This window comes from Anser brachyrhynchus (assembly GCF_964034855.1).
Source record: "Anser brachyrhynchus genome assembly, chromosome: 7".
In the NCBI taxonomy this organism is placed as follows: Eukaryota; Metazoa; Chordata; class Aves; order Anseriformes; family Anatidae; genus Anser; species Anser brachyrhynchus.
In genome coordinates this window covers 40,419,260-40,443,744 of record NC_137701.1, presented here as the reverse complement: position 1 = coordinate 40,443,744, position 24,485 = coordinate 40,419,260, and the positions used below count along the sequence as shown (strand labels likewise).

At 48.6% G+C, this 24,485-nt stretch overlaps 1 protein-coding gene across 8 annotated transcripts in view; it reads right to left on the bottom strand.

Annotated features, from left to right (window-relative positions):
* FMNL2 (formin like 2) overlaps window positions 1-24,485 on the bottom strand; it is a 125,760-nt gene that overhangs the window by 33,083 nt on the left and 68,192 nt on the right. For all 8 annotated transcript variants that reach the window (XR_013953490.1, XM_080599412.1, XM_080599417.1 and 5 more), the window contains exons 3-9: window positions 23,316-23,396; window positions 19,917-19,993; window positions 18,668-18,751; window positions 17,072-17,224; window positions 8,281-8,389; window positions 6,996-7,072; window positions 4,467-4,560 (exon numbers count right to left, since the gene is read on the bottom strand). Coding sequence is in view for 7 of the 8 variants with exons in the window: in XM_080599412.1 (XP_080455538.1) it covers window positions 4,467-4,560; window positions 6,996-7,072; window positions 8,281-8,389; window positions 17,072-17,224; window positions 18,668-18,751; window positions 19,917-19,993; window positions 23,316-23,396 (675 nt within the window). In the remaining variant the exon portion in view is untranslated. The remainder of the gene's footprint in view (window positions 1-4,466; window positions 4,561-6,995; window positions 7,073-8,280; window positions 8,390-17,071; window positions 17,225-18,667; window positions 18,752-19,916; window positions 19,994-23,315; window positions 23,397-24,485) is intronic.

Genomic DNA, 24,485 nt, shown 5'->3' with positions numbered 1-24,485 from the left:
CTGCTCACTGGCGCCTTTTTATTACACTTAAGCGACCTTCTCAGGTTGCAGAACCCCGTCAACACACAAGCGTCCTCCCTGCAGAAGGCAGCAGTGGACAACGCTGATTACGGCCCGGTGTCGGGAAGATGCCACAGCGCATGGACACTTTGACTGACGCTCGCTTTGTGCCCCGAGCGGGTGGCGGGTGGCTGCCGTGGCGGCAGCAGCACAGCCTCCAAGTCACGTCCGTGCAAAGCGAGTGTGAGTGCGTGAGAAGCCGCACACGTGCACCGTGTTGGCTCCCACGGCCCCTGACGGCCACGCGCAGACTCACCAGGACAACGAGGTGCCCAAACCCAGCGCTCCACCGCCTCTGCGAACCCAGAGCAGCATGCCCGCTTCAGGAAGCAGTGTGCCATGAAATAATAGGAAAACAAAGGGTTTACTGTTGGCAGCAAAAGACAGCAGCTTAATTCTCTGTGCACCCACATATACAATCACACTATTAAAATGAATCGACTACTCTGAAGAAGCATTAGGAAAATATATCTTGTTTTCCAATGGTGCACTCCGCCTGCTTCAATGTAAATGGGGCACAGGCTCCCAGCATCTGGTCTGTGACCCCCGCAGCTCCTACAGAGTTGTCTTGAGGCTAACTTTACTCTCATTTTCTCCCCCTGGCATTCTGCTAAAGTGCATTTGCTCATCCTGTAACACAAATCCCAGGCAACTCGGATAAAACCGTGTAGCCAGTTCTCACAAATCCATGGAAACAAGCACAAAGGACCTGGGAATATTGCTAAGGAAGCCTGGTTGCAAGTGGGTAAATGCAGGGGTCGGGGCAGTGCTGAATAGCTCGTCCAGCCAAGGCTGCCATTCCCCCTTTCAAACAGCATTTTCCTTCAGCGCGAGATGCTGGGAATAAGCGGTGGCTGCAAACAGAACCGGCAAAGGGCCAGAAACTATCAGACAGATAAGGAGACAGCAAACGCCCCTGGCTATCCACGTGGGTTTCGTGTGGCACAGGAACTCCCCGTTATTTCCCCTAAGTGCAGCAGGATTCAGCCAAGCATCCTACAGAAAAAGGAAGCTTTGCACACGCAGAGCGCGAGTGGCCCCGAGCACACCCGGCGCCACTTTCTGTACGTAAAGACAAAGCTCGTTTTAACTTTCTTTCCCGTTTGCCCCAACTGAGACCTCCTGAAAAGGGATGAGCTACATCTGGCCTGGAAACTGGGAACAATTCACCCAGCGCCTGCACCGGCCTGGCAGGAGGTACCGAAGGCAGGAGGTGCCCTCAGAGGCTGGAGGTCGCTGTCCTGCTGCTAGGGAACAGCTCCCAAAGCACGGAGCGGGCTGCAGAAGCACCACGAGATCAGCCTTCGCCGTCCCCTGCTTATCCTCGGCGTGCAAGCTCCTGTCAACACGGCAGAGAACACACAGGGGAAACACAAAGACAGATGAGAAGCTAACACTGACGTCTCCCTGAAAACAACTAATTTGTTCCGTGCCATACGGACAAGGACTGCACTGTAACTGCCTCCTGCCTTCAGGCAGAACAAGGAGAAGGTATTCAACAGCTCTGTCACCCGCTGCATTGAAGCAGGGGCTCGCCTTTCCCAAAATCAGTGTGACTGTGCAAAGCCTGGCTTCCTCACCTTGCACAAAACCCTGCCTCTCCGTGCCCCCACCCCACGCTGCCCCTTCCCTGCCTGCTCTCTGTTTCCTGGCAGTAACAGCAGTCCTGGGTTTTCTCCGTTGAGTTCTGCTATGTTCAGTTCCTTCGCCAGCTCCTAGGCTGCTGCACGCTCTTGGTGGCCTCAGGACATCCATGTGTTTCCATTTGCAGAAGCGACCCGCTCAACTTTATCCTAATTATTTGCTGAAAAGGCAGCACGGGGCTTTGGCTGCAACGCGCAGTGCTGAGCCTGCTGCAGGGGGAAGCGCCCTGTGCACGGGAACCAAGGATTGCAGGTGAAGTAAGCGAGCAAGAACGATTTCCAAGAGACACCTTAAGAAAACCAACTGTCCATTTGAAAATCCCGACCTCAGCCAGAAAAAGCTGGCCTGTAAAATCATTTTCAAGTGAAAAGCCATTTTCGAAAAGAATTCTTGACAAGATTCAGATCAGCTGTGGTTTTCTAGCTCAGGCAAACCCTGAGAGCCAAATCCTGTTCTCATTTACATCAGAGCAAAGCTCAAAGCCTAATGAAATATTTGATGTTCACCCCGATGCAAATGAGAGCAGAATTTGGTCCGAAATATCCTGTTTTCTCTACTGACTTTATTACAGGGAGAGCATTAGACAGGAGTTCAGGTTTCTTTTGAAGTTATTTTATGGCAAGCAGATAGGGTGGCAGAGATCTCGTTCAACAAGTCTAATCTGCCCTAAATATGTATGCTGCGTCTGATGAAAGAACCACAGGGAAGCTGAGGCGGCCCTGGGATGCATACTTAGAGAAGCCACACGAATATTATTGAGCTTACAGTAATTTAAAGTGGAAGTATCCTGCTAGAAATTTAACCCTGGACGCTTTATGTGTCGGTAACTCAGAGGTTTCTCATAGACCAGCTGAATGAATTACAAGCAGAAAGGCTTGAAACCACTACCGAAAGTTGCCCAGGAGGAAACCGGAAAACAACAGTACAGAGCAAGAATAGGCAGGATAACCGGATAAACAGAACAGCTGAAGGCAGAAATCAGACAGGTAAGATTCCCCTCCTCGCACACCCGCTCCACCTGCAACACCCAGCAGGTCCACAGAACAACTGGCGTCATCAAGCACAAACAGCAGAGGAATAAATAAGTAATGGAAGACAAACTGATTGGGCTACGTAACGATTTCTGAGTGTCAGCAGGAGGAAAAAGACGACAGAAGGAAAGGAAGGAGCAAAAACTTGACTGCGGCTCTAGGAAGGAAAGGGAGCAAAAGGGACCTTGCCCATCCCTCCCTGTGACGTGCACGAGGGCCTGCTCACCGAGCCCCACACTCCACCCCAAGCGGCATTTCTGCTAGTCGTTTGCCAGACTTATCTGGGATCCCTCACGCTGTCCTCCCTAACGAGTCATGTTTCCTCTCTAACAGGGTAGTAACAAGGCACGGAGAATTTACGCCTGGAGTATTAACGCCGCACTTCCACGCATTTAGTGCTTCTCCTATTTAAAGCTCTTCTCAGATGTTACAGAAGTGTTCTCACAACTATCCTATTTGCATTCGCTTCCATCATTCCTTCGTCTCACAAAGCCACGCTGACCACCCCTTTCGTTGGTGTAACCCAAAAGTACGGCTTTCTCCACGGTCACAAAATAATCTCAGCCTGAATTAAGTTCACTCCAGGTGAAGCCCCGCCAGTGGCCGCGCCATTCCCAGCAGCTCTGTTCTTAGGCAATGCACACCAAGGCTCACATTTCAGACGGGTCTGGTCTTGCGCACCCGAGGTTTCCACAAGAGGACCACACTGGAGATGACTTCAAACCTTTTTCTCCGGCTCCGTATAGCGGCAGGAACCTCAGCGCTACAGCTATGGTAGAGCTCCACGACATGCAAATGTTTACGGAGGATGTAAATCAGAGATCGGTATCTCTCTACCAGAAATAATTCCCAAAACACAAAAAGTAAAAAACCTAACAACTTGGCTCGCTGATCATCTGCATTAACCCGCTCGGAGCAACAGTGGCATTAAGCTAAAACCTGCTACATGTTTATACACAGTCCAGCTGGGACTCATCAAGTTTAACAATTTTTGAGCTGGTAAGACTAGATTCATTTTTTTCTTTGATAGTACATCCACACATATACCCAATATTCAAAATAAACTAGAATAGCAGCTTTCTTGTGCTTGATTCCCACAGCGGTAATTCTGAACATTCATACAATGTTCTCAATTCCCATTAACCACCGTATGCAAACGTGCTACTCTTGAACGTACACACATACGAATGACAGTTTTGCCCCAGTTGAGCAAACCAGAATACTTGTATTAATTTCAGCAGAGTCAGGGTTTTATCACAGAGGCTTGCTTTTGTAATTCCTTCACAAATAAAATTCTTGCTGATAGTAAAACCAGGAATTTTGCATTTCAAAGGCTTGTGTAAATTGCTCTGAAAATGGGAGCTGTAATCCACAATTCCTGGTTATTTCATCTAAGAACGTACAAAAGCATTCAGAAACAGAGGAACTGGAGTAAAGCTCTCCAAATCTCCATCAGCCCTCCCTTTCAGGGGCACAGCTCAACTGACCAAAAGGTAAAGGGAGTAATTCGCAGACTGGGTTCACCTTGTTGGGATTCCACTCTTTTACAGAAAAGTGCACAAAACAATGGCACGACCACCGCTGTCTATGCAGTTCAAAGTGATTTTTGGAAAATCTACAGTTAATGGAAAATCCTCAGTCTAAGAAATTTAGATGGAAGAGAACGCTCTAGCTAACACACAGAGAGCTACAGATATGCACATCAAATCCTGATAAAGCAGAAAAACGTACCTCCTTGAAGTTATCAAACGCAGACAAAATGATTTCATGCCCTCCTCTGACGAGACAAACAGCGGCTAAGAGTTCTAAGACCAGGGCCTTTGTCCTGCGAAGAAACCAAACCGTGGCAATCAATGACAAGCATGTGCTGAGCACCTTCTACCTGTTTGCCAAGTGATGTGCAGATGCTGGGAGGAGTAGTTTGCATCCAGTAGTTTGCATTCAGTCTCTTGAAACGAGTAAACCTGCAGGATGCATAATGCTGAGCATCGCCTGATCCAGGGTATTTTGAGTCTCCGGGATCATGCGGCTCTCCCCCATTTTAATGCTTCTCAAAACATGCAAAAATTTAAATCACAAATTGTACTTGTGGAAATCCAAGCAAACCCATGGCAGAACATCAATCCGGTAAAGGCAGAGCATGTCAGCCTTCCATAGCGGGCACTCCCAGACGCTCGCCTGCACAAACTCGGCGAGGAGGCAGTTTGGGGCACAGCAGGATCACCGCACACCGGCCAGGAGCCAGCTGCCTGCAGAGCAGCCCGCTCCCCCTCAGTCCACTTCTTGGTGAACGTGCTTTTAACTCACATCTGTATTTCCCGATACAGATCTGAATTATTCTCTGTGACAATTTGTATTATTCGTAGCCCCACCAAAAAGTAAGCTGTGGCACACTGAAGTGAGTAGAGGATGCCTCAGCACATCTCTCCCCTCTTGAATCAGAAATCTGGGCAACTGATTGACAGCAGTGCTAACACAGGCATAGTAATGAGGGGGAGAAGACATCCGATTACTGAAAGAAAAGCATGCAACAGACTCACTGTAACTCCAATACAAATAATCCCCAGTACTTTCTTACAGGGTTCACATAAGGCAAAAGCACCAACCGGACTTTATGGCCAGATGAGCTATGAGCAGATATTAAAATCATGCAGACACATATGAAATTAGTCTCATGCTTAAGCACTGACTCAAACCAGATGTTACAGAAAAAGAAATACCTTTTGGCTTTCAAAGTGTCAAGGTTATCTTTGGAAACCAGATAAAATGTTCACTTTCCCAGGAAATTTTATATGGATCACTTTCAATCCTTACTCATCAATTTTTTTTCCTGCCACAAGAAGAAAACCCAAGCTCTTTCAGACAGGCTCAAGGAGTTCTCACTATGGCTCATCAGTAATATCCTCTGCAAGGGCAGGCCGTGAGCTGTGTGTGCAGGGAAAGGGCACGGAGATGAGTGTGCACAGCGTGGCCGGGAGGATGCCCAGGTCTCCAAGGCTGGCCGGAGCCCTCACCCGCCTGCTGCCTGCACATATGCAACTGGTATGGGGACAGGCAGAGGACAGCACCACTGTGTTGGCATCTCCTGGGCACACACAGAAGAGATGGAGACTATGACTGCTTCCTACATTCATCCTCCCCCTGGCCTGCCAGCTCTCGTGGCACTTAGCTCCGCAGTGTGGTTGGGGTCAACGCTCCAGCGCGTCTCAGAGCTGCTGCTTCCCTTTGTGCACATCTCAGCCAACCCTAAGCACTCAAAACTCAGGTTTCTTCAAAAATCATGATGGGGCTAAAACAAGAAGTAATTAGGTTTTGAACAGCATAACATTAAATTGTCTTTCTAGTGTTCTAGCCACATTTGAATGCATTTTTTTTAAATAATCAGGAATCTAAACACCTCACCTCTTTCAAAACCAAAAACTTAAGTTGTCTCTTCATCACCTGATTTCCAGACTCAAGACACCAAAAAATGATAAAAACAATAAACTTCCCATATCCTTCCCATTACGCTGTGCCCAGGCTTGCTGACTTAAGCCTAAAGAGAAGTGCGGAAGGAAGTACCTACTTCCATCAGGACAAAATTTCAAGCGGTGCACTGCAAGGCAAGTGGACAGCCTCCGCAAAGGCGCTCTCTCCATATGGTGCTGTTTAGTTCTGTCACATCCCCAAGTTTTACCTTTCCTTGCAAACATCAGTATGTCAGATCTGGTTTCATTAGGCATGCAAGAGGTCTGCAGCTCCAGGCCTTGCTGGAAGCAGCTACCAGGGCCACCAGTGCGGGGAGAAGAGGGGACACGGCCCTGCAGCAATTAATTCCACTGTGGGATTACAAAACTGGCTGTGGTTGAAGAGACACCCAATGCTGAGGCAGGTGCTGTACAGAGGCAGGACAAGAACAAAACCCTCTCTCAAAGACATTCAAACCTGAGGACCCCTCTGACAAAATTTATTGAAGAAAATTTAGTTTCTTAAGGAAAATCCCACGTGAAGCTGCCCATGATCAGCAGAGTTGCACTGTAGCATGGTTGAGGAGCTCAAGCAGCAAAGATACAGCTGAAGAGTCAGCAGCTTCTGAAACCAGCGGAACTACTGCTGATGGAAATTGCTCATCTATTCCCACCATAACACAGACTGAACGTGATTCAGAGTGAAGTCTGATTTTTGCTACAGGTTTGCGCATAAACATATCCATGAAAACCCCTTTCCATGTACTCTTTACTTACCTACTTCTTAAATTCTCTGATAGCAAGCACAGCCTACCTGGGATTCTTGTTGTTCAAACTTAGTGCAATTTCATTGACAGCATGTGGATGCGACATGACCATATTGAATCCGTACTGAAAAGAGAAGGGGAAAATATCGTCTCAGCTTTGAAACTGAAGTTATTATTTTTAAAACCCAACAAATTACGTATCTCTGACCAGATCTGGCAGTCTTTCACAACGCTGTAAGCCAAATAAAACACTGCTGAGTTTTATCAAGTCAGTCAGCACATTTCCATCTCACACCGTAACTAACAACGACTCTGTCACCACACGTCGGAGGTACTCGGTTTGGCCACAGCAGCCAACAAAAAGGGGTCCAAGAGCTGCTCCTACAGCACTGACAACCCCTCTGCCTGTTCTTCCCCCCCCCGACGCTTTTTATTTCTGACAGTCCAGTGTGCCATTTACTCTCCAAAGGGGGATTTGCAGTTCAGCTGCCAAAATCACTTCTCCAACACGCATGCTGCCACAGAGCAACCGCTGCACGCAGCTACTGCGCGAGTACTGCGGGGTCTGCTCTCCAAAAAAAAAAAAGAATTGCTTTGGAAAATGCGGTATCAGTTAGCACCACAACTGCACCATTGCTTGCATCCTTCCCGTTAGAAGAAAGAAATCCTGTAGCTCCCAGGGAGCTGCCATCGCCATGAGCCCAGCTCACACACCTAGCAGCGTTAGAAGTACCTCTTAAGACCACACGACTTGTAATAAAGGTTACCTATCACCTAGCTGTCAGCTGTTACTGTTTGAGCGACAAATCCAAAGCACCCGAAGATACCCGGGCATGCCATATGAACACAGCATCCCGCTGAAGACAAAAGAAACTCATGGAAATAAGATTAGCTTTGGTCCAGTTCATTCTTTGACTTGCAGTTACTACAACAGCCTTGCACGTGACTGGCACACAAGCACATGACTAAGGGAAACCTTGTATTTTCCATCAGTGTCTAACTTTAACTCTTCTAAAAATTCTCTTGTTAATACTAAATTCTGAGACAAACTGTAATTTCATCCGTGCAGATATAAGTCTAAGGAGTTAGTGCAAAGGAGGTCCACCAAACAGGACCTGGCCCACCACGCGTGTGCTCTTATCTGTGTGCCTTCACGTGTGCCAGCTGTGCGGGTGGACAAGGGCTGTGTTATACGCAGCTTCCCAGCTACGCTGTCTAAGAATGAATAAGCCTTTAAACCTTCCCATCAGTTTTACCCTAATCGTTCACCACTAACCTTTCCCTCCCAGCAACAACAAGTGATGTGGTCCAAAAGAATGAAAAGGGAAATACCTGGTAGTTCATTATGGCCCGTAAACACATGATGCAGACGTGAACATCGTCTTTTTTACTCACTAATCTGGAATTTTTTAGCGTTCTTCGGCTTGGCAAGGTATTGTACCTGCAAACAAAAACAGCTTTCATCAGTCACAGGACTATTGTAGGGGGCCAGAAGAAAGGAACGGAAACATTCCTCCACTTGGTGAAAACGCACACATTTTTCAGTTCTGCAGAGCACGCAGCCATCTGACAACACGCATGCAAATCAAGCAGAAAGAAGGCCAGGGGCTGTTGATTTAGCAGCACAGGAAGCCCAGACACAAGGCTAACGGGCCCTGAAGGAACTGAGCAGCGCCAGGTACCAACGGGAGCAGAGGGAGCAGGACCTGCCAGCTCTCAGCCGCAGCTCTACCACAGCAGAGGTATCCCGTATTTCTTCTGTATATGCTCTGCTGGTGCACACACAGACTTTTAATGAAAGCGAACAGTTGTAGGCATCAGCAAACGTATTAATTTCAGTTGCATTTCGTTTAAGAATGGTGCCTCTCTTCTACTCTGCAGCTGAGCTTTCTGAAAGCCCTCCAAACTATCCGAGGAAAATACAGCCTTTAGGAACTTTCCGCAGCACAGAGGCATTAATTATTTTAATTGTAACCCCTAACTGGTAAATCAACCTTGAATTCTATTAAATAAGTGCATGGAATAAACACAAAGGGAAACCTTTCAATCTGTCATTTCTATGGCACGGTAAATGAAAACCACATTTCAGCTCTTCCTGAGATACTGCTTATTTTCTTTAAGGCAAAACATGCTTTGGGAGCTGAGCGCAGGAAACTGGAGACAAGGAGACGGCTGACACGTGAAATACATATATGTTCTTGCAGTCATACACAGCACTGAATAAACAACGAGATTAGGGCTATGGTCCAGAAACCCTTCTGACAGCAATGCACTAATAATAATATATAATTGTATGTATATTATATATATATATAATGGGTGTTGAAGCGGAGCAGGAGCAAAGTGACGGTGCCCAAGGCTTGTCCCATGTGTCCCCAGCCGCAGCCCAGTGGCCTGGAGGGGCAAGGTGGCACCAAAACAGCCCGGCCACTGCGGTCACGGAGCAGGAAGGGCATCAGCTGGCAGGCTGTGAGGCTGGCAAAACCCCCCAGGCGGTCACAGCGATCATTCTGCATTTCAAACTATCGCACTCAGGCCTGAAAGCTGAGGAAGAAAGCAAAAAAATCTGCTGAAAGAAAGGCAGAAAGGAAAACACCGTGACGCACACGCAATTAAGAGGTTTGTGAATTCTGACGTCTGTTATGCTAAGAGCAGCCCCACTGGGGGAGGAAAATGAAATTTGTAGATGAAACTTGGCTGCTGGAGCAAACACGGCCATTAGCAAGAGCAAGGCTACCTCACACAACTGCGGCTAGCCTCACCCTTGCCAATGCCACCTCTGCAGCCTGGACAACGTTCACGGGAGGGCTCTTCTTGTGTTTGATATGTGAAAATAACGCAGCGGGAAAAGCTTCAGGACTGTGGCATCCTGAGCCGTGACTAAGTGCTGAACCTCAGTTTAGACGAACCGATATTGGTACCCAGCGGTGGCTCACAGCACAGCTGCAAACACCCACAGAAGCAGGGCGAGCAGCGAGCTACGACGGGGACAGCTTCCAGAGAGAGGTCGGGCTTTTCTGCCTGGAAGGGCCAAGAGAGAACTGCATCAGCGCGGGCGAGGGCGAGTGGCGGGGAGGGAGTGACGGGAACGAGCCCTCGATATTTCCTGTAACGCAGGAGCTGCGTGCCATCAAACACAGCGGGTGACGGGCTGAAAGCAGACCTGCTTGCTCTAAAGGCACTCTGCACAGCGCTCGGAGGAGCAGGGCTCATCAGCACCACTGCTCCAAAAGCTCTCACACAGATTCACAAAGGAAAAACCCATCGACAACCACGAAACCCGGGATGGGACGACAGATAATCATCCTCGTATTAGGGTGATTAAATCTAGACTGCTGGAGGCAATCTAGACTACCAGGAGGCACATCCCAGGGCGGCTGGTACACCCTGCGCGAAGAACTGCCCGCAGCCAGCACCTGGAAGGCACCTGATACGGCTTCAGAGCGAGCACCCCGCTGCTTTCCTCTCACCTTCTTTCCTTGCCACATTTTGAGCGCATCTGGGAGGCTGCCCTCTGCACTGCCCACACTACTGCGTACCTCCTTGTCTAATTCACGCTACTCGTTTTGTTTAAAAAGAGGTGTGGCTTTTACAATCAACGATTAACCTCACTGTTAATAACGGTAAAGAATACTCATAAATACACGAACAAGTAGGAACAGAGTACGGGAGAGGAGCTCCGGCGCGGTGCGCAGCCACTGTGCCCGGGCTGCAGCAGTGCCTGCGCTCTGCTTTCATTTCCCAGGAGCGCCGAGATGAAAGCAACCCCAAAATTCAAAGCAGAATTCAGTCAAACGGCTTTTTTTCTTTTTTTTTCCATATATATGAATGCATAAATCAGCTGACGGGCACTCCAGAACGATCTCAGGCCTGCAGGAAACCTGACCCAGTTCTGCTGAGCCACGGGGAGCGTTCGGCGCGCTCGGAGCGAGTTTCGGGGAGCGGACCCCGACAGGGAGCGCAGGGGAGGCAGAAAGCCCAGAAAACAGGACGAGCACAGGCAAGACGTGGGCAGCTTCACATTTGGTAAGCAAAACTCCGCCGGCTCCAGTTTTAACCTGTTGTTCATTCCCTGCTCTGTCAGGGAAGGCACCGCGGGGCCGCCCAGCTCACTCCAAGCTGCCAGCAGGACGTTTATCGGGCTCCGCGCCTCGCCCTGGGTGCCTGGGCACCTTGTCTGCCGCTCGTGGTGGCACCACGGACGGGCGAGGAGCCCCAGCTGTGTGCTGCAGGGCTCCACGGCCGTGCCACCAGCCCCACCGACAGCTCCTGCGCTCTCACACCTCCCGGCCCTTCCCTCCGGTCAGCCCCGGCAACAAAACGCTTTCCCAGAAGCGACGGGGAAAAACCTAGGGCACCTCTTTTCCCTCCAAAGTGCTGGGGTATTCCCTTCAACCCACACACCGAAAGTATGCGCGGAAGTAATGCAGACGAAATTACACCTTTCCTCTGAGGAGCCTGGGACGGGCAGAGCCACGCACCCAGCTTCAGGTGGCAATCCCTGACCTGCCTGGAAAACGGCAGACGTAAATACACAGCTTTTTCTGTGCTTACCTAGGCCATACATTTGCCCTGAACAGCAGGAAAAGGAGTGCATCCCTTCCTGCGACAAAAGAAAAGCAAGACCGCGTTTAATTTGGAGCCCATACCAAGTCAGAACTGGGAGGTGTGAAAACGCTGCCAGCGCTCGCGGGAGGGCATGGAAACACATCTCCATATGCATTTCACTAAGTATGAAAAACACTGCAATAAAAAGATTTAAAAGCCACATCTAGTCATACACAGATCTTTCCTATAATGACTTATCTCAGCTCTAAACTACTGAAGGCTGCATACATTAGTTCCATTTAAATTTTAATAAGCAGAGCAATTAGATCTGTATCATGCCGCTGAGAGAAGAAAAAAGCTTTCTCGGTGTCTGGCGCATCGACTCCTCCGATTTCAGAATGCCTTTACGCATCTGTAGAGGTTTGTCAGCTCTAACAAATGGGGGCGAGGCTCCTTAAACTAGTGAAGGATGAAGACCTCGCACAGCCCCTGTCGGCGACGAGACGGGCGACGTGCGGAGCGCGCACCCTGCGGCTCTCGGTTCTGCCCACGGCGGTCTGCGACGAGGCTGAGAAACCCGTACAGAAAATGCACTTGAGAGCTGCAGTGCAGAGGAAATATTCCCAGCACAGATGGGATTCTGCCCTAGATTTAGAGAGGTTCCCTTCAACAGATGCAAATTTCTTTGCGTAGACGCAAATGCCAAGAATCGATGAGGATTTTTTGTACAGAAACCCTTTTACAGTGACTGCACACTGCAAGTAAGGCTCAAGATGCCTCCTCTGCATTAGTGGTAATTGCACCAGCCCCCGATGCTGTTTGTTTGCTTCCTAAAGGCAGGACAGCCTGGCGGTAGCTCCGACACCTCCCTTTACCCGACACGAGCCAAACCAGGGTGGACGATCTTCTTTTGCTTTTATGTCATTTCTTGTTACTAACCATCAGGCTGATGCGAGCATCTGGGTGAACTGTTGGTTTTGATTTCCTGTCTGCTGCAGGTCAAAGATTGTGTCACCGAGCGTATATTTATCCTAGTAATGAAATTCAGATGGCTCCTCTTTTATTTCCTTTGCCCCTCCTTCAAAGAAGAACCATAAAACCTTACTCCTGAAAAAAAGGAAGAAACAGAAAACCTGGCCACGTGCAGGCTCCTGCAGCTCGTAACGCTTTCCTACTGCCAGCCGGGACGGGCCGGCAGCCGTGCTGAGCGAGCTACCCCACCTCCGGGCTCTTGGGCTGGCAGCTGGGGAAGTATTCGTGATCCGGCCTTTCAAGCCGTGGCACTGCGACCACGTGGCGAAAGCAGCACCACCCAGCCCTGTGCTGAAACGTACAGTTTAGGGCTCTTTCCTGCCTCGGTCTCAGGGAAGTACCTTTCTGTTCAGGAATAATTTGGTCTTTGTTTCCACGAACGTGCACCATGTAAGAGGATCCTTAGATACCAAAGTCCCACATATAGCTAATTAAAACACCTGTGCAATGAGCTGGGGAACTCAAAGTAAGGAAAAGCCCTTTCCACCATGGTAAACATGCACATAACTCAAAGCAAACTCCCACCAGCTTCGAGGGAGGACTTCCACGCTCCGAACGAGGACGTGCCCGATCCAAAGGTGCAGGCTTCCAACGCGCAGCATTAATAGCAAACCCAAGTTACAGCTGCTTTCTCTTACTGTTTTTATCTTACTATCTGCCGAAGAGCATTCTGCCCTCATGTGCCCTGCTGGCTCCCTCCTGGTGGGAGCAGAGGAAGGCCCCGGGTGGCTCCCGGCAGCTCTCCCAGCCCTGCATGCGCCGGGACTCCTGGTTCCCACTGGGATTTTGGTGGCTTGGAGGAGGTGGTGTTTGCATTACAAACATTGCTTTAATGGCAGAAAGGGACTTTGAAGGGGGGGAAAATTTCCTACCAACTTTGCATTTCTCCACGGGGACCTGGAACGTGCAGCCTCCACAGAGGAAGGAACAAGGACAGGAACAAGGGAGCTGCAATCGGCTCCTCTGCCCATGCAAGGGCAAAAACATCCGCCTGGGCGCGACAGAGCGGGTGGCCCCGGCGCCCCAAATGTTTCTTTTCTGGCATTTCAAACAAGGGCAACGAAGCTGGTTTTGAGCTGCACGTGTAAAGAGAATAAATCGCTTTGGGCCTCTAGTTTTTGTCTTTTTCTCAAAAAAAATCTGGGAAAATTATTAATCCATAATGCTGAAGAGACCTTTGCTGCTTAAAAAAAAAAAAAGGGAGAAAAGAAATTGTAACAGTCTGGTTTGGTCTTCCCCAACTCTTCTTCCCCTCTCAGAGGCTGCACAGCCAGCGCAGGGCTATAAAAAAGCACCCCGGGGAGCGCTCAGCACGGCCACGCCGTACGCGTCCTACCTGACTTCAAGCACGGGAACAAGCGTTGAGACCTTCAGGTCTCTCGGTCAAGAAACCAGAAAATCGCAGGACGGGCAGCCGACTGCTCAGAAAACGCGCTCAGCTAAATTAGCAAGTGTCTGACAAAATGCATGATGACAAAGTCAGCCGCTCCCTGAAGAGTGGAAGTGTAAATGGCAAAGTCCACATTAAATCGCTGTAGCAGGAGAAGCAGTGCCAAAGTGGAGACCAATTTTTGAATGCATTTAAAGCCCATTTACGGATTACGATACGTCTGTCTGGATCGCTGTCTCACTATGAACTCTGCAGATTCTGGAAACAAAAATAAGTTTCTGAGTTCAATCCACATAAAAGACTGAAGTATTAGACTCAGAAGAAAGGGAATTTCTAATGGCCTGGGACACTACGAAGTCATTATGAATATTTATCTGAAAGGAGGGTCTAACTCTCACGTGTAAGTAATGCTCTTTTCAGAAAAAAAAAAATTAAAAAGAGCAGCAATAAAATCCCCAAAGATTCATCCCTGTTTTTATCCTTCTACCCTCATTTTGGTGTTTGCCTCCCAAATCCCTGTGCCTCTTTTCAAAAAAAATCTCAGTTGCCAAGGAAACAGCTCCGAGCGGGGAATTGGCAGGGTCTAGCACTGCTAAAAAGAGCTCCAGGAAGCCGAGTAAAGTTACAGCCTGCAAACGGAGAGCCTCAGCCACGCACAGGGAAGCACAGAAAGCCTCCGTGCCCGCGGCGCCGGCTGGGAAGGCTTCGCAGAGGGGCACCCAGTCCTGGCCGTGTGCGAGGAGCTGCTCGCCGCGATGGGGCTGTGTCGTTTGCAAGCGTGAGAGGGCATCACCCTGGCAGAGCTTCCCAGGGTTATGCTTATCTCCTAGCCCTGCTACTGCAATTTAATGCATACAGTGCACACCAGCTGCAGGGCCCTGAGGGTGGCAGCGGCTGACCCCCGAGGACGGGCTGGCGAGCCGGTAGCGTGACGCTGCCAGCCAGGCACCAAAAATGAGGAAACCACGTGTGAAAGCTGGCAGGAACCCCTCGCCTGTCCGAAAGAAATGTCAGGAGTTAATTGGGAGGGGGGGGTGTTGCACACAGAAATGAAACCAAGAGCGCTCCAAGACGCAAAGGGTGGGGAAAGAGGAAAGGGAGAAAGCAGATGTCTTGTGAGCGACAGCCCCCGCGCCACCGCAATGCCACCAGCCCCGCTCTGCCCCATCCCGTGCCCCCGCCCCGCCAGGACGCTGCCGGTCTCCCTGCACGCGGGGATCCACTCGGCTTTCTGTAGGTATGCGAGACTATAGATGAGATTACAGATGAGAGTAAAGCACAGCTCTTGACCTGCAACATGGATAATGATTAAGGCTTGGTGTCTTAGGTATGAAACTAATAATGCTTTTTGCAGTGTGATAAAGAAAAGTAACGCCTCGTGTCAAAGTAAAACGCATTTCAGTCTTTTCTAGAAAATCCCGCTCTACGGAAGCAAACTACGCTTTGAAGTTATAATGCGATAACCACACATTTTGGAGGCTGAAATCTCCCAGCGAGGCTCAGGTGGTCGCTTCCCAAGATGTGTGATTCTCAGATTATAGGGCATGGGAGCGGTTCCCATGCGCGGCACAGCCCCTGCTGCGTGCGCCCTCACACCTGGCACTTACGAGGTTTTCCGGCTCGAAGCCTCATCAGCAGAGCGCAAAGTGAAGCCGCTCCAGAGGCAGGAGGGTGAAAAGCAGCTCTGGCGGCGTTTGAACTGAAGTTGCTCGGGCAGAGAAACCAATCTGATGGTGCATGAAGGGTGGGCGAGGGCAGAGGAGGGTAGGACGCAGGGGAGAGAATCGGGGAAGAACATTTGAAAGAGGGAGGGAAAAGGTGGATGTGAGGAGGAAGGAGACATTGAAATGGAAAATAAAAAGATGAGAGGGGGATATGAAAAAAAAAGGATGGAAGGAAATGAAGAGAAAAAAATTTAAGAGACATGTAATGTATACCTGACTTAACACATTTCTGGAATAACTGATCACAAACATGTCTCCCAAAGGCAGAGAGCAGGATCAGACATCCTCCTCCAAACATAAGACCCTGCCTTCTCTGTTGAAGTAGGCAGAAAACCAAAGAACACACCGCAAACATTGAAATCACCTTTGCAACATCAGAAAAAAAGCTAGTCAACTGATTTTGCCGCACTCTACAGCCTGTATCTCTTTGCCAGAGCTGTGTGTCTGCCTCCTACTCTCCGCTTTCTCCCTGATGTCTTTGATATATTCCAGATCTCACATCCGCCACCACTCAGGCTGTAGGTGGATGGCAGCCACTAAACTAAAAAGCCAACATTAGCATTGAGTGACAAACCAGAACTGAACCTCGACTGGAAGACACAGAAAAAATCTGCAGGTCCTCACTGCTTCCATCTCTGTAGGACTCCTTTATGCTCACAGCACCACGTAACAAAGCTCTACAAAAGCCCAGAAGACTCAAAACGTGTATAGAATCAATCCCCTTCAGCACTCCGAGCTGTGCCCCTGAGTAACTGTACTGGTAGCCTGAAGATGCTCTTCAGTATGTTTTGTAATAGTGAAGGATCGCAGGAATGCAAGGTCCTGTAACAGAGCTGACTGACATTCAGTCTTGGGAAGGGATCCTGCCTTTTCCACAAACTAAAAAAAACAACCACTATTTGGAAAGAGAGACTTCATAGTAAAGCCTGGGGTGGTGCTCAAATTAACATCAGGTTTGAAGCACGGAAGTGGCCTTTAAAAAAATAAATCTTGTTCGTAGCAGAATGGACGGGATGTGCTGCTAGAAGAGACCATTTTGGATGAGACACCAGACCAGAGCTCCAGCCTGGCTGGGTCCATGGAAATCCTGAGATACTCTTTGGAGAAGAGTAATTGCTTCCTCTGTGCAAGTCACATTGTACCTGACGGAAACATATCACGCATCCTTAGATCATTCTGCCGTTGGAAACGGAGGCAGTCTTATTCATTTCATTTCCTCAATTGCTGTGAGATGCTGCCCTGTGTTATTAGCTTAGCACTTCTTTCCACCTCAAAACCGTCAGTACAGTGACATGTTTCCTATGTGCGTCGAGCCTATACTGCGAAACGAGGGAAGATGAAAAACAGTCTAATTGGAAAACCATGCTGACTCTTCTCACTCGGGCACTCGCTGCTTGTAGGTCACCTACTGCCTGCTTCAGTGCCTTACCGTAAAGTCGAGTGCCTGCCAGAGCGGGAGATGCTATTGCCAACTGGCGAGGGTAAATTGCTGCCTCTGTGCAGGTCTTCAATAGATCGGCTCCAAGGTTTGGACTTGTCCATCGAGTTTTCCACATTGTTCTCCAAACTCTCGAAGTCAAAACTGAAAGGAAATAGAAATTCCGAAGCTGGGTTAGACAGCAAAGATGCACATAGCGTTTTCCTTCCTGTTAAACATCTGCAGACTTAGTAGGTCCCAAAAGATTACAAAAAGAAAGGAAGAAAGCACCGCAAACTAATTTCCCTTCAGCTGCAATTCAGAGCGAGCTTCAAATACATATTGCTGCAAATCTGGACCTTGACAAAGGGAGAAGCTAACCGCACGAGCGCTCAGTTTCAGAGGGATCGAACAGCTATGTATTATCCTACTTCAACGTAAAATAAATACAACACTGGCCACTTTGCAGATGAACAGCATTGCCTTGAAGGAAAGAGGGAGAATGCTTAAAGCTGTCTCCATTTTATTGCAATAAATCAATACGTTGTGCAAGTACTAATTCAGTTTCCTCCATCAATATGTGACTGAGCATTTACACTGCCTTGTTGGCCCTCACTAATCTGCTAGCATATGTAATACATTACCATAATTGTTATAGATTTTCTTTGATTTCTGATTCGCTGCCCATTGTACTGCTCTTTCAAGCAAAAATTGCTTGTTCCCCTTACAGTTTTTGATGTTATTACTCATGTTCACCACGTTAGAGAGGGAAAAAACCCAGCAGGCTAACTTGCGTACATTTGTATAATTTTAGGAACAAAGTCTTTATACAAATACATCTTTTTGCTGTGCACAGTTTTTTCCAGTGTTAGTAACATTTTCAAACATATAATTTTCCTTCATTGATTCAACTGCAGCTCCACCAAAAATCTTGTTCTGTGCAATGGCAATATATATATATGATGGCATCTTTTTTAAAAATAAAACATCAACTCCACTCAGCTTGAGTTCCCAACTACAATAGTATCTTTAACCCACCACTTAGTTTCATACAATTTTATACAAAAATCTATTGCTACAATACAGTGAATGGAAAGCCTGTGGACACACAAGAACAAAGGTGACTTTGCTTGCCAGGAGCTGTGTGAGTAGTGGTTAATGTGGGGATGGTGCTTTGAACATGGCAGGCAGCATTACACTCCTTGGGGTTGGGCACTAATCACAAACCTATTTCTAAGGAAGTCTGCATGTTTCAGTACATTCCTTGAATTGTTTTTGCATCGTACCCTAAGACAGTCAGAGGCTACCAAGGCTAAAAAACATCAGTAAAGCCCTAAAGATAAATAATCACAAAGGTTAAAGGCTTTTTTCCTCCATAGGATGCTATAATTCAATAGTTTAGGACTAGCATTATGATTTTCTCTGCTCCTGCTCTGCAGTAGGTACACAGTACCAGACCAGGCTCTGGCACCGAGCCTTGCAGCTCTGCTACTGGAGAAGCTGAGCATCTCATCGAGCATCTCATTGGGCATCTCATCAGCGTTTCCCTCTCCTGGGGGTTTTGCTTAGCCCTGCAAGCCCAGCGAGTAGGAGGCAAGCCTTACTTACGTGACTGCGTACTGTGCGAACGACAAGTACTCCACCAGAACGTCCAGGCCTTTGTTTTCTTCATTCAAGAACTCCCTGACCCATCTGTTGGAAAAATCAAGAGACGTCAGAGCATTTCACCGGTTTTGTGCAGTTACTGGAATTCTTTTCACAGAAACTGAAGACACATCCATTGCAGGAAGACAGGACTGCTGAGTAAAACCTCTTCTTTCTCACTCAGAAGAGGACTTTGAAAAAAACGAAGTCTTTTGTTTATTTAGAGGGCTTTACAAATGTACTGAAACGAGCCTTTTTGCAGCGCTAGGACAAGAAAAACACTGCACCTCAAAGCCATAAAACCCCCTCTCCAATGCACACCCTGCGCTGCCCAGAAGCTAGACGTTTGGCCTAATAAACACCAAGGGCCATGGATGTCCCGCAGAGCTCGGCTGCCCAACTCCTCCTCCGTGCTCCATGGTGCCCAGGCAGGGGCTACGTCTGTCCTCTAGTCTGTCCTCCAGCACTTCTCGTGTTTATTTTCCACACCCTGGCCTCTGGCAGTCTTTCAGGTGCATACGGACAGCACACATGTGGAAGAGTAATAGTAGCAAGGGTCGGCCCTGACAGCCCAGGTGCACATTTGCACATTTAGCAGTAATTTTTGCCTTCTCCTTTTTAAAAAGCGTTGACCTATTGCCGTGAATTTCAGTCCGACAATTACGCAAAGCCTTTTTGGTCGACACACTGAGGCTTCTTGTGCTGAGGCCCCAAGCAGACAGATGAAACAGGCAGAAATGCGCACTGAGACGGCCTGTTCAATAAAAACCTGCAGTCCTGGCGATGCTTTTACTTGTGCTATTTGAGAAGAATTTTCTGCTTTGTGAAAGCAAAATACTGGCAACGCTACTTACAGCCAGGCTTTGTGAACTGTATCATGTTAACGCTATAAACCAGCATGTTTTAATATACATATTTTTATAGCTGCAGCGCTATTACTATTCTAGACCCAATTATTCTCACTTTTGCCCTGGCTTACTTAGGGTGAGCAGCAATCTTTTGACGGCCTTCACAGAGATGTGGATTAACCCTATCATGAAAGGATTAAGGCTGAATTTTCTCCTAAGATGCCCAGCTATCTCTTACCTGAGCCCTTCAGGCTTTAACAATCAGTATAAGTGGTACCATTGCCTAGCATGCAGAGATGTTTTCTGAAAGACATCCATCAGTAGATGTAAATCTAGTAAGACCAGAGGTCATCAAAAACCCTTACCCAATGTGATTTGTTCTCAAAGAAATTTCCAGTTCTCGGAGTACTTGAGTAGACTCTTGGACTCGTCTTCTGAATTTCTGTAATGGAGTGAGAAGGCAAAAACAACACTTAGACTTCTGCGATGCTATTAAAAATGCCAGCATCTCATACAGCACAGATTGAATACATAAAACATTCAGGCAAACTGAGAACCTCTCTTAAATCCTGAGGAATGCAACAACAACAGTCAGGCAGTCAACAAAAACAAACTCAGAAAAATAACTTCTGTTCCCGTGTATATTTTGAGTTTCCAGGATTAAGAAAATGAAAAGCCTGTAGATAAATACATATTTCCTTACAATACAAGCTTTGTTTTAGTAACAACCTCTCCGCTGAGAACTACAGTGTTTGGACGTCACTCTTAGCTATATGTTTTAATCTCACTTTTGTGACCTTACACCCATACCAAAAAACTGCTGTAATTTCTGTCTAATTACCAAATTTGTGGGTGCGAGTCAGTAACGAACTACACATGTGCTACTATCTGCGTGCTTTAATGGTTCATGCACGCAAAATTGTATCTGCAAAGTTAGAAGCTGGGAAGAGGCCATGAAATGGCAGAAGTGAAATGCCGGGCAGTAGAACGAAGACGATGTTTCGTGCCATCCCAGTGCAGGAGGAGAAAGGACTGCCTGGCAAAACCTCCCTGGGATGTGGCAAGAGCTCCACATCACCCCAGGGCTCAGAGCAGGCTCTGGCAATGGCAGAAGACCTGTAAATGCACACCCAAGTCGAGTCAGGCAGAGCTGGGTGCGTCTGGGAAGGTTTGTCAACGTCCAGGACACAGCGAGGCCACCGCAGGGACCTTCCTGCACGCTGCGGCAGAGGGACCTTGTCCTCCGTGCACCGCCAGGAGCCCGCAGCGACAGCTGGGCCTGCCTGGCTCCTAGGGAGCGCCGCGAGCTGGGTCACCGCCGGGAGCACGGGGGAAGCACAGGATTCACCTCGCCTTGCTGACCTGCGGGAAGGTGATCGGCTGCCTCTCCGCGAGGGTTTGGTCACACACCAGTTAGCACCAGTGGCGTGCTGGCGCTCAGACTAAATCCCCAGCTCAGAAACCCGCTGGCAGACTGAACTAAGGCTCTCACCGCGAGGTCCGGGTGGACACATGGCGCTATTAATTTCTCCTTTGAAACAGCTCGTTGAGATCAGACGAACGGTTTCTCTGGACCTCGGTTAATTAGCTCAGAGTACAAAAACCCAACGCCTCATCTCCGGAGAGAGCTGATACAATCTAACTGCAAGCAGTAAAACCCCACATCTGGGGAAGTGAAGGCAAAATACTGATGTAGCAGGAGGCAAAGACGAGAGCCTGGGGCAGGGGGGGCACGACCGAAACAGGCAGCCTGTTCCCAGGCCACCACAGCAGACAGCAATAAAGTGGCTCAGTGCTTTACGGCCCCCTAGAAGCCACCAAACTGCAATTTCTTTAAAAACGTCTGATTTCCACGCTTTTAATTTTCCTGTTTCAAAGTTCAGCTCAGCTGAAAAGTCGCTGTTTGCCTGGGAAGAGCCGTCCCAGTCCCAATTACAAGCCCAAGCGCGCATCTTACAGCGGCGCTGGGAGCCACCTTCTCTTGGCCACGCGGGGCATTATCAGCGAAAACGCTGACCCAGCCTCGATCACAGGCGTAACTCTGGTAATCCGAGCTCTCCCCACAATATCCAGCATCCGTCCAGGGGCCCATTTGTAAATCTTTCCGACACGCAGCCCAGGCTGAGGAAAGGCTGCTGGTGATACAGAATAATGCGACAAAAGAGAGGAACTCAATGGAGCTATTTTTAGGCTCCTTCGGTTTTGTCATTTGTCATGGGACTCTTATAGTAGTATTAGGATAAGAAAGGCTTCAATGTGTGCCCAGGGACTAGCCACAGAGCAAAGCCAAACACGCTAAACGAATTTCAAAACCCTGCAGGAGAAAAACACAAAGACCCCCGTTCAGATTTTAAAAAATAAATAAATAAAACAAACAACAAAAAAACCTACAATCAGCTACGGGCAAATTTTAAAGGTTTCCTCCTAAATGGCTTCCTATTCCTGGCCGCAGCCCCCAACAAGAGAAGCCCTGTCAGAAGACATCACTGCAGCCCCGCAGACGAGGGCTCGGCGCGGGGTGGGCGCTTGCTGCCTGTGCCTGCAGGAGCAGCGGTGCGGCTCGGCCGCCCCTCGAGCTGGCCCTGGCTCGAAGCCCTGTGTCAGGATATGTATTTTACTGCGGGCCACCCATCTCAGCTAATCGCAGGGCAGCACAAAGCAGCGACTGTGGAGGACAAGAGGAGCAGTCAATGGCAGGAACTGCTACGCTCTCCGTGGCGGTTTTTTTAGGCCATTAGAACTATCAGCACAGGATGTGAGCTGATGTCCACAGTGGTTAAATACCAAAGGTTGAGCGATGGTCCTCCGAATGGGATGTAAATTTACACTTCTAAGATCCCTGGCAGCTATTTCTAAGCCCACGAGGGCGGTGCAGAACTGCCAGAACCAGGCACAGCTCCCTGCTGGTGCAGAAGCCTCGCTCGGGGACGCCCACGTTCCCTCGATGCCGTGCCCAGCCCTCCACATCTCGCTCCCCCAGAGGGTCGGTTGCTTCCCAGAGGGCTGCTTTCCCCAGCCTGGGACCTGCTGAGCACCGGGCAGAGCTGCCACGCTCTGCAGAAAGCCGCTCGTGTGCACAGCCACAGCACCACCTCCAGCAAGCGCCGCCGGTGCAAGGAGGGCCCCTCCGCACCTACAGGACAGAGTTTGGCTCCAGCAGCTCTCCTGTGATTAGGTGTCTACCTCAACTGACAAAGGCATCTTTGAAAGGGCAGGTGGAGTGCCTGAGTCTTTTGTGAGTCATTAGCAGGCAATTCTGGATAAAAAAATAGGCAGAAGTATGCGTGAGGCTCTGATGGGACCGCAAGCAAGAGGTGAACGCGTGCCAGCTGAACTGAATCCCTTCACGTGAATGCCGAGAACAACTCAGAGCTGCAGCATCCCCCCGACACGGGTGAGACCCACGCCACCCGGCACGGGCTTTACCTGCCACCAGCACTGCCCACATGGAAAGGCAGACCTAGAGCGGAGCTCAGTGATAATTTGTCAGACTATTTATTGAAGCTAAAGTTATTAAAACAATTTGTTTCATGTGTCAGATGGTCCCTTTCTTTGCAACATCTGTTCCTCTTTCTAAGCTGCAGAAACCGCAGTGTCTTTCCAATTTCTCTTTGTTTGTCTCTGCGTTTTGTTACATCTCCAAGACTTTTCTCAGCTACTTTCACAGAGCCTTTTACACAAAGGCAGGAAGGAACTGGGACCCTAGGACCATCCTCGTGGAGGAACGAGGACGAGAGGACGAGAGGAAACAGGACGCTCCTCACCTTCCTGGTCACTGCCGGGTCCAGATAGCCCTTCAACTTCTGGATGTACGTGTGCGGAGGGTTCTTCACTTGAAATCTTTCCTGCAAAGGATGTAAGAATAAACATCAGCCATTTTATAACATTTTCGTGTTTGCTTATTATATGTATGAAATACATGCACGCACATACATATTTAAACATTTTATACATAATATAAATGTATATGTGCATCCCCTGTATTTATAAATACTGAATCTATGCATATACAATATGCATGCAAATACCACATATTTACATGTCTTGATTTTCTGAAATTTGATATTTATATAGGAGGCATAAAAACCCGTCTGACATATTCGATGACAATTTTGGTTACACGTATAAACAAACACATCTGAAAACAAAGGGCTTCTGCCGGTCAGAGCACTGCGAGAAAAGAGAAGGGTTGGAAGAGCGAATGCGTGTCCATGTCGGACTGAAAGCCGTCACCACAAGAGCTGAGACACCTTTTCTGTCATTTGGAACGATCCTAAAAACACACTGCGTGGTCCATTCACAGAAGAAATTTTATTTTGTTATTTGGATTTTGGAAAAATTAACGCAAGAGTAGTACGTTAGCACTAGACAAGTAATATTTCAACGGGTACTGTTTAACTTTGCTTGTGCCTGTGCCGTGATGAGTGGGTACAAACGAGCACGTGCACCTCCTCCAGGCACAAGAACTGCTCAACTGCAATTGATTTTATTCCATCCGCCTTCCCAAAACACAGCCATCAGTCCCACCAACCCACCACTGAATTCCAGCTGCAGTATTCTGGCGGGACAGGAACCACAGGCACACCTTGACCCGCAGCCCGAGAGGCACAGCCCTGCCAAAAAACACCGAGCAGTGCTCGGTGGCACCAGCCCCGCAGCAACCCAGAGCGGAGAGGGGCATCGGAGCTGGGCCAGGCTGGCACGCCGCGTGCTGTCACCTGCACAACTCTCGAGGGCGTACCAACTGCTACCGAAAACCTCTGGTAATACTGAAAACCTTCAACAACATCTGTACTTCGAGTCCCTCTTGGTTTTTGCTTGCTTTTGCACGGCCAGTTTGACATTTATTCTATAAAGCTGCTGTGAAGCCCAAGTTAGGCTGCAAGGAGCGCGCTGTGTCCAAACCTGTTAAGAGCATTACCCAAAGTCCTGAT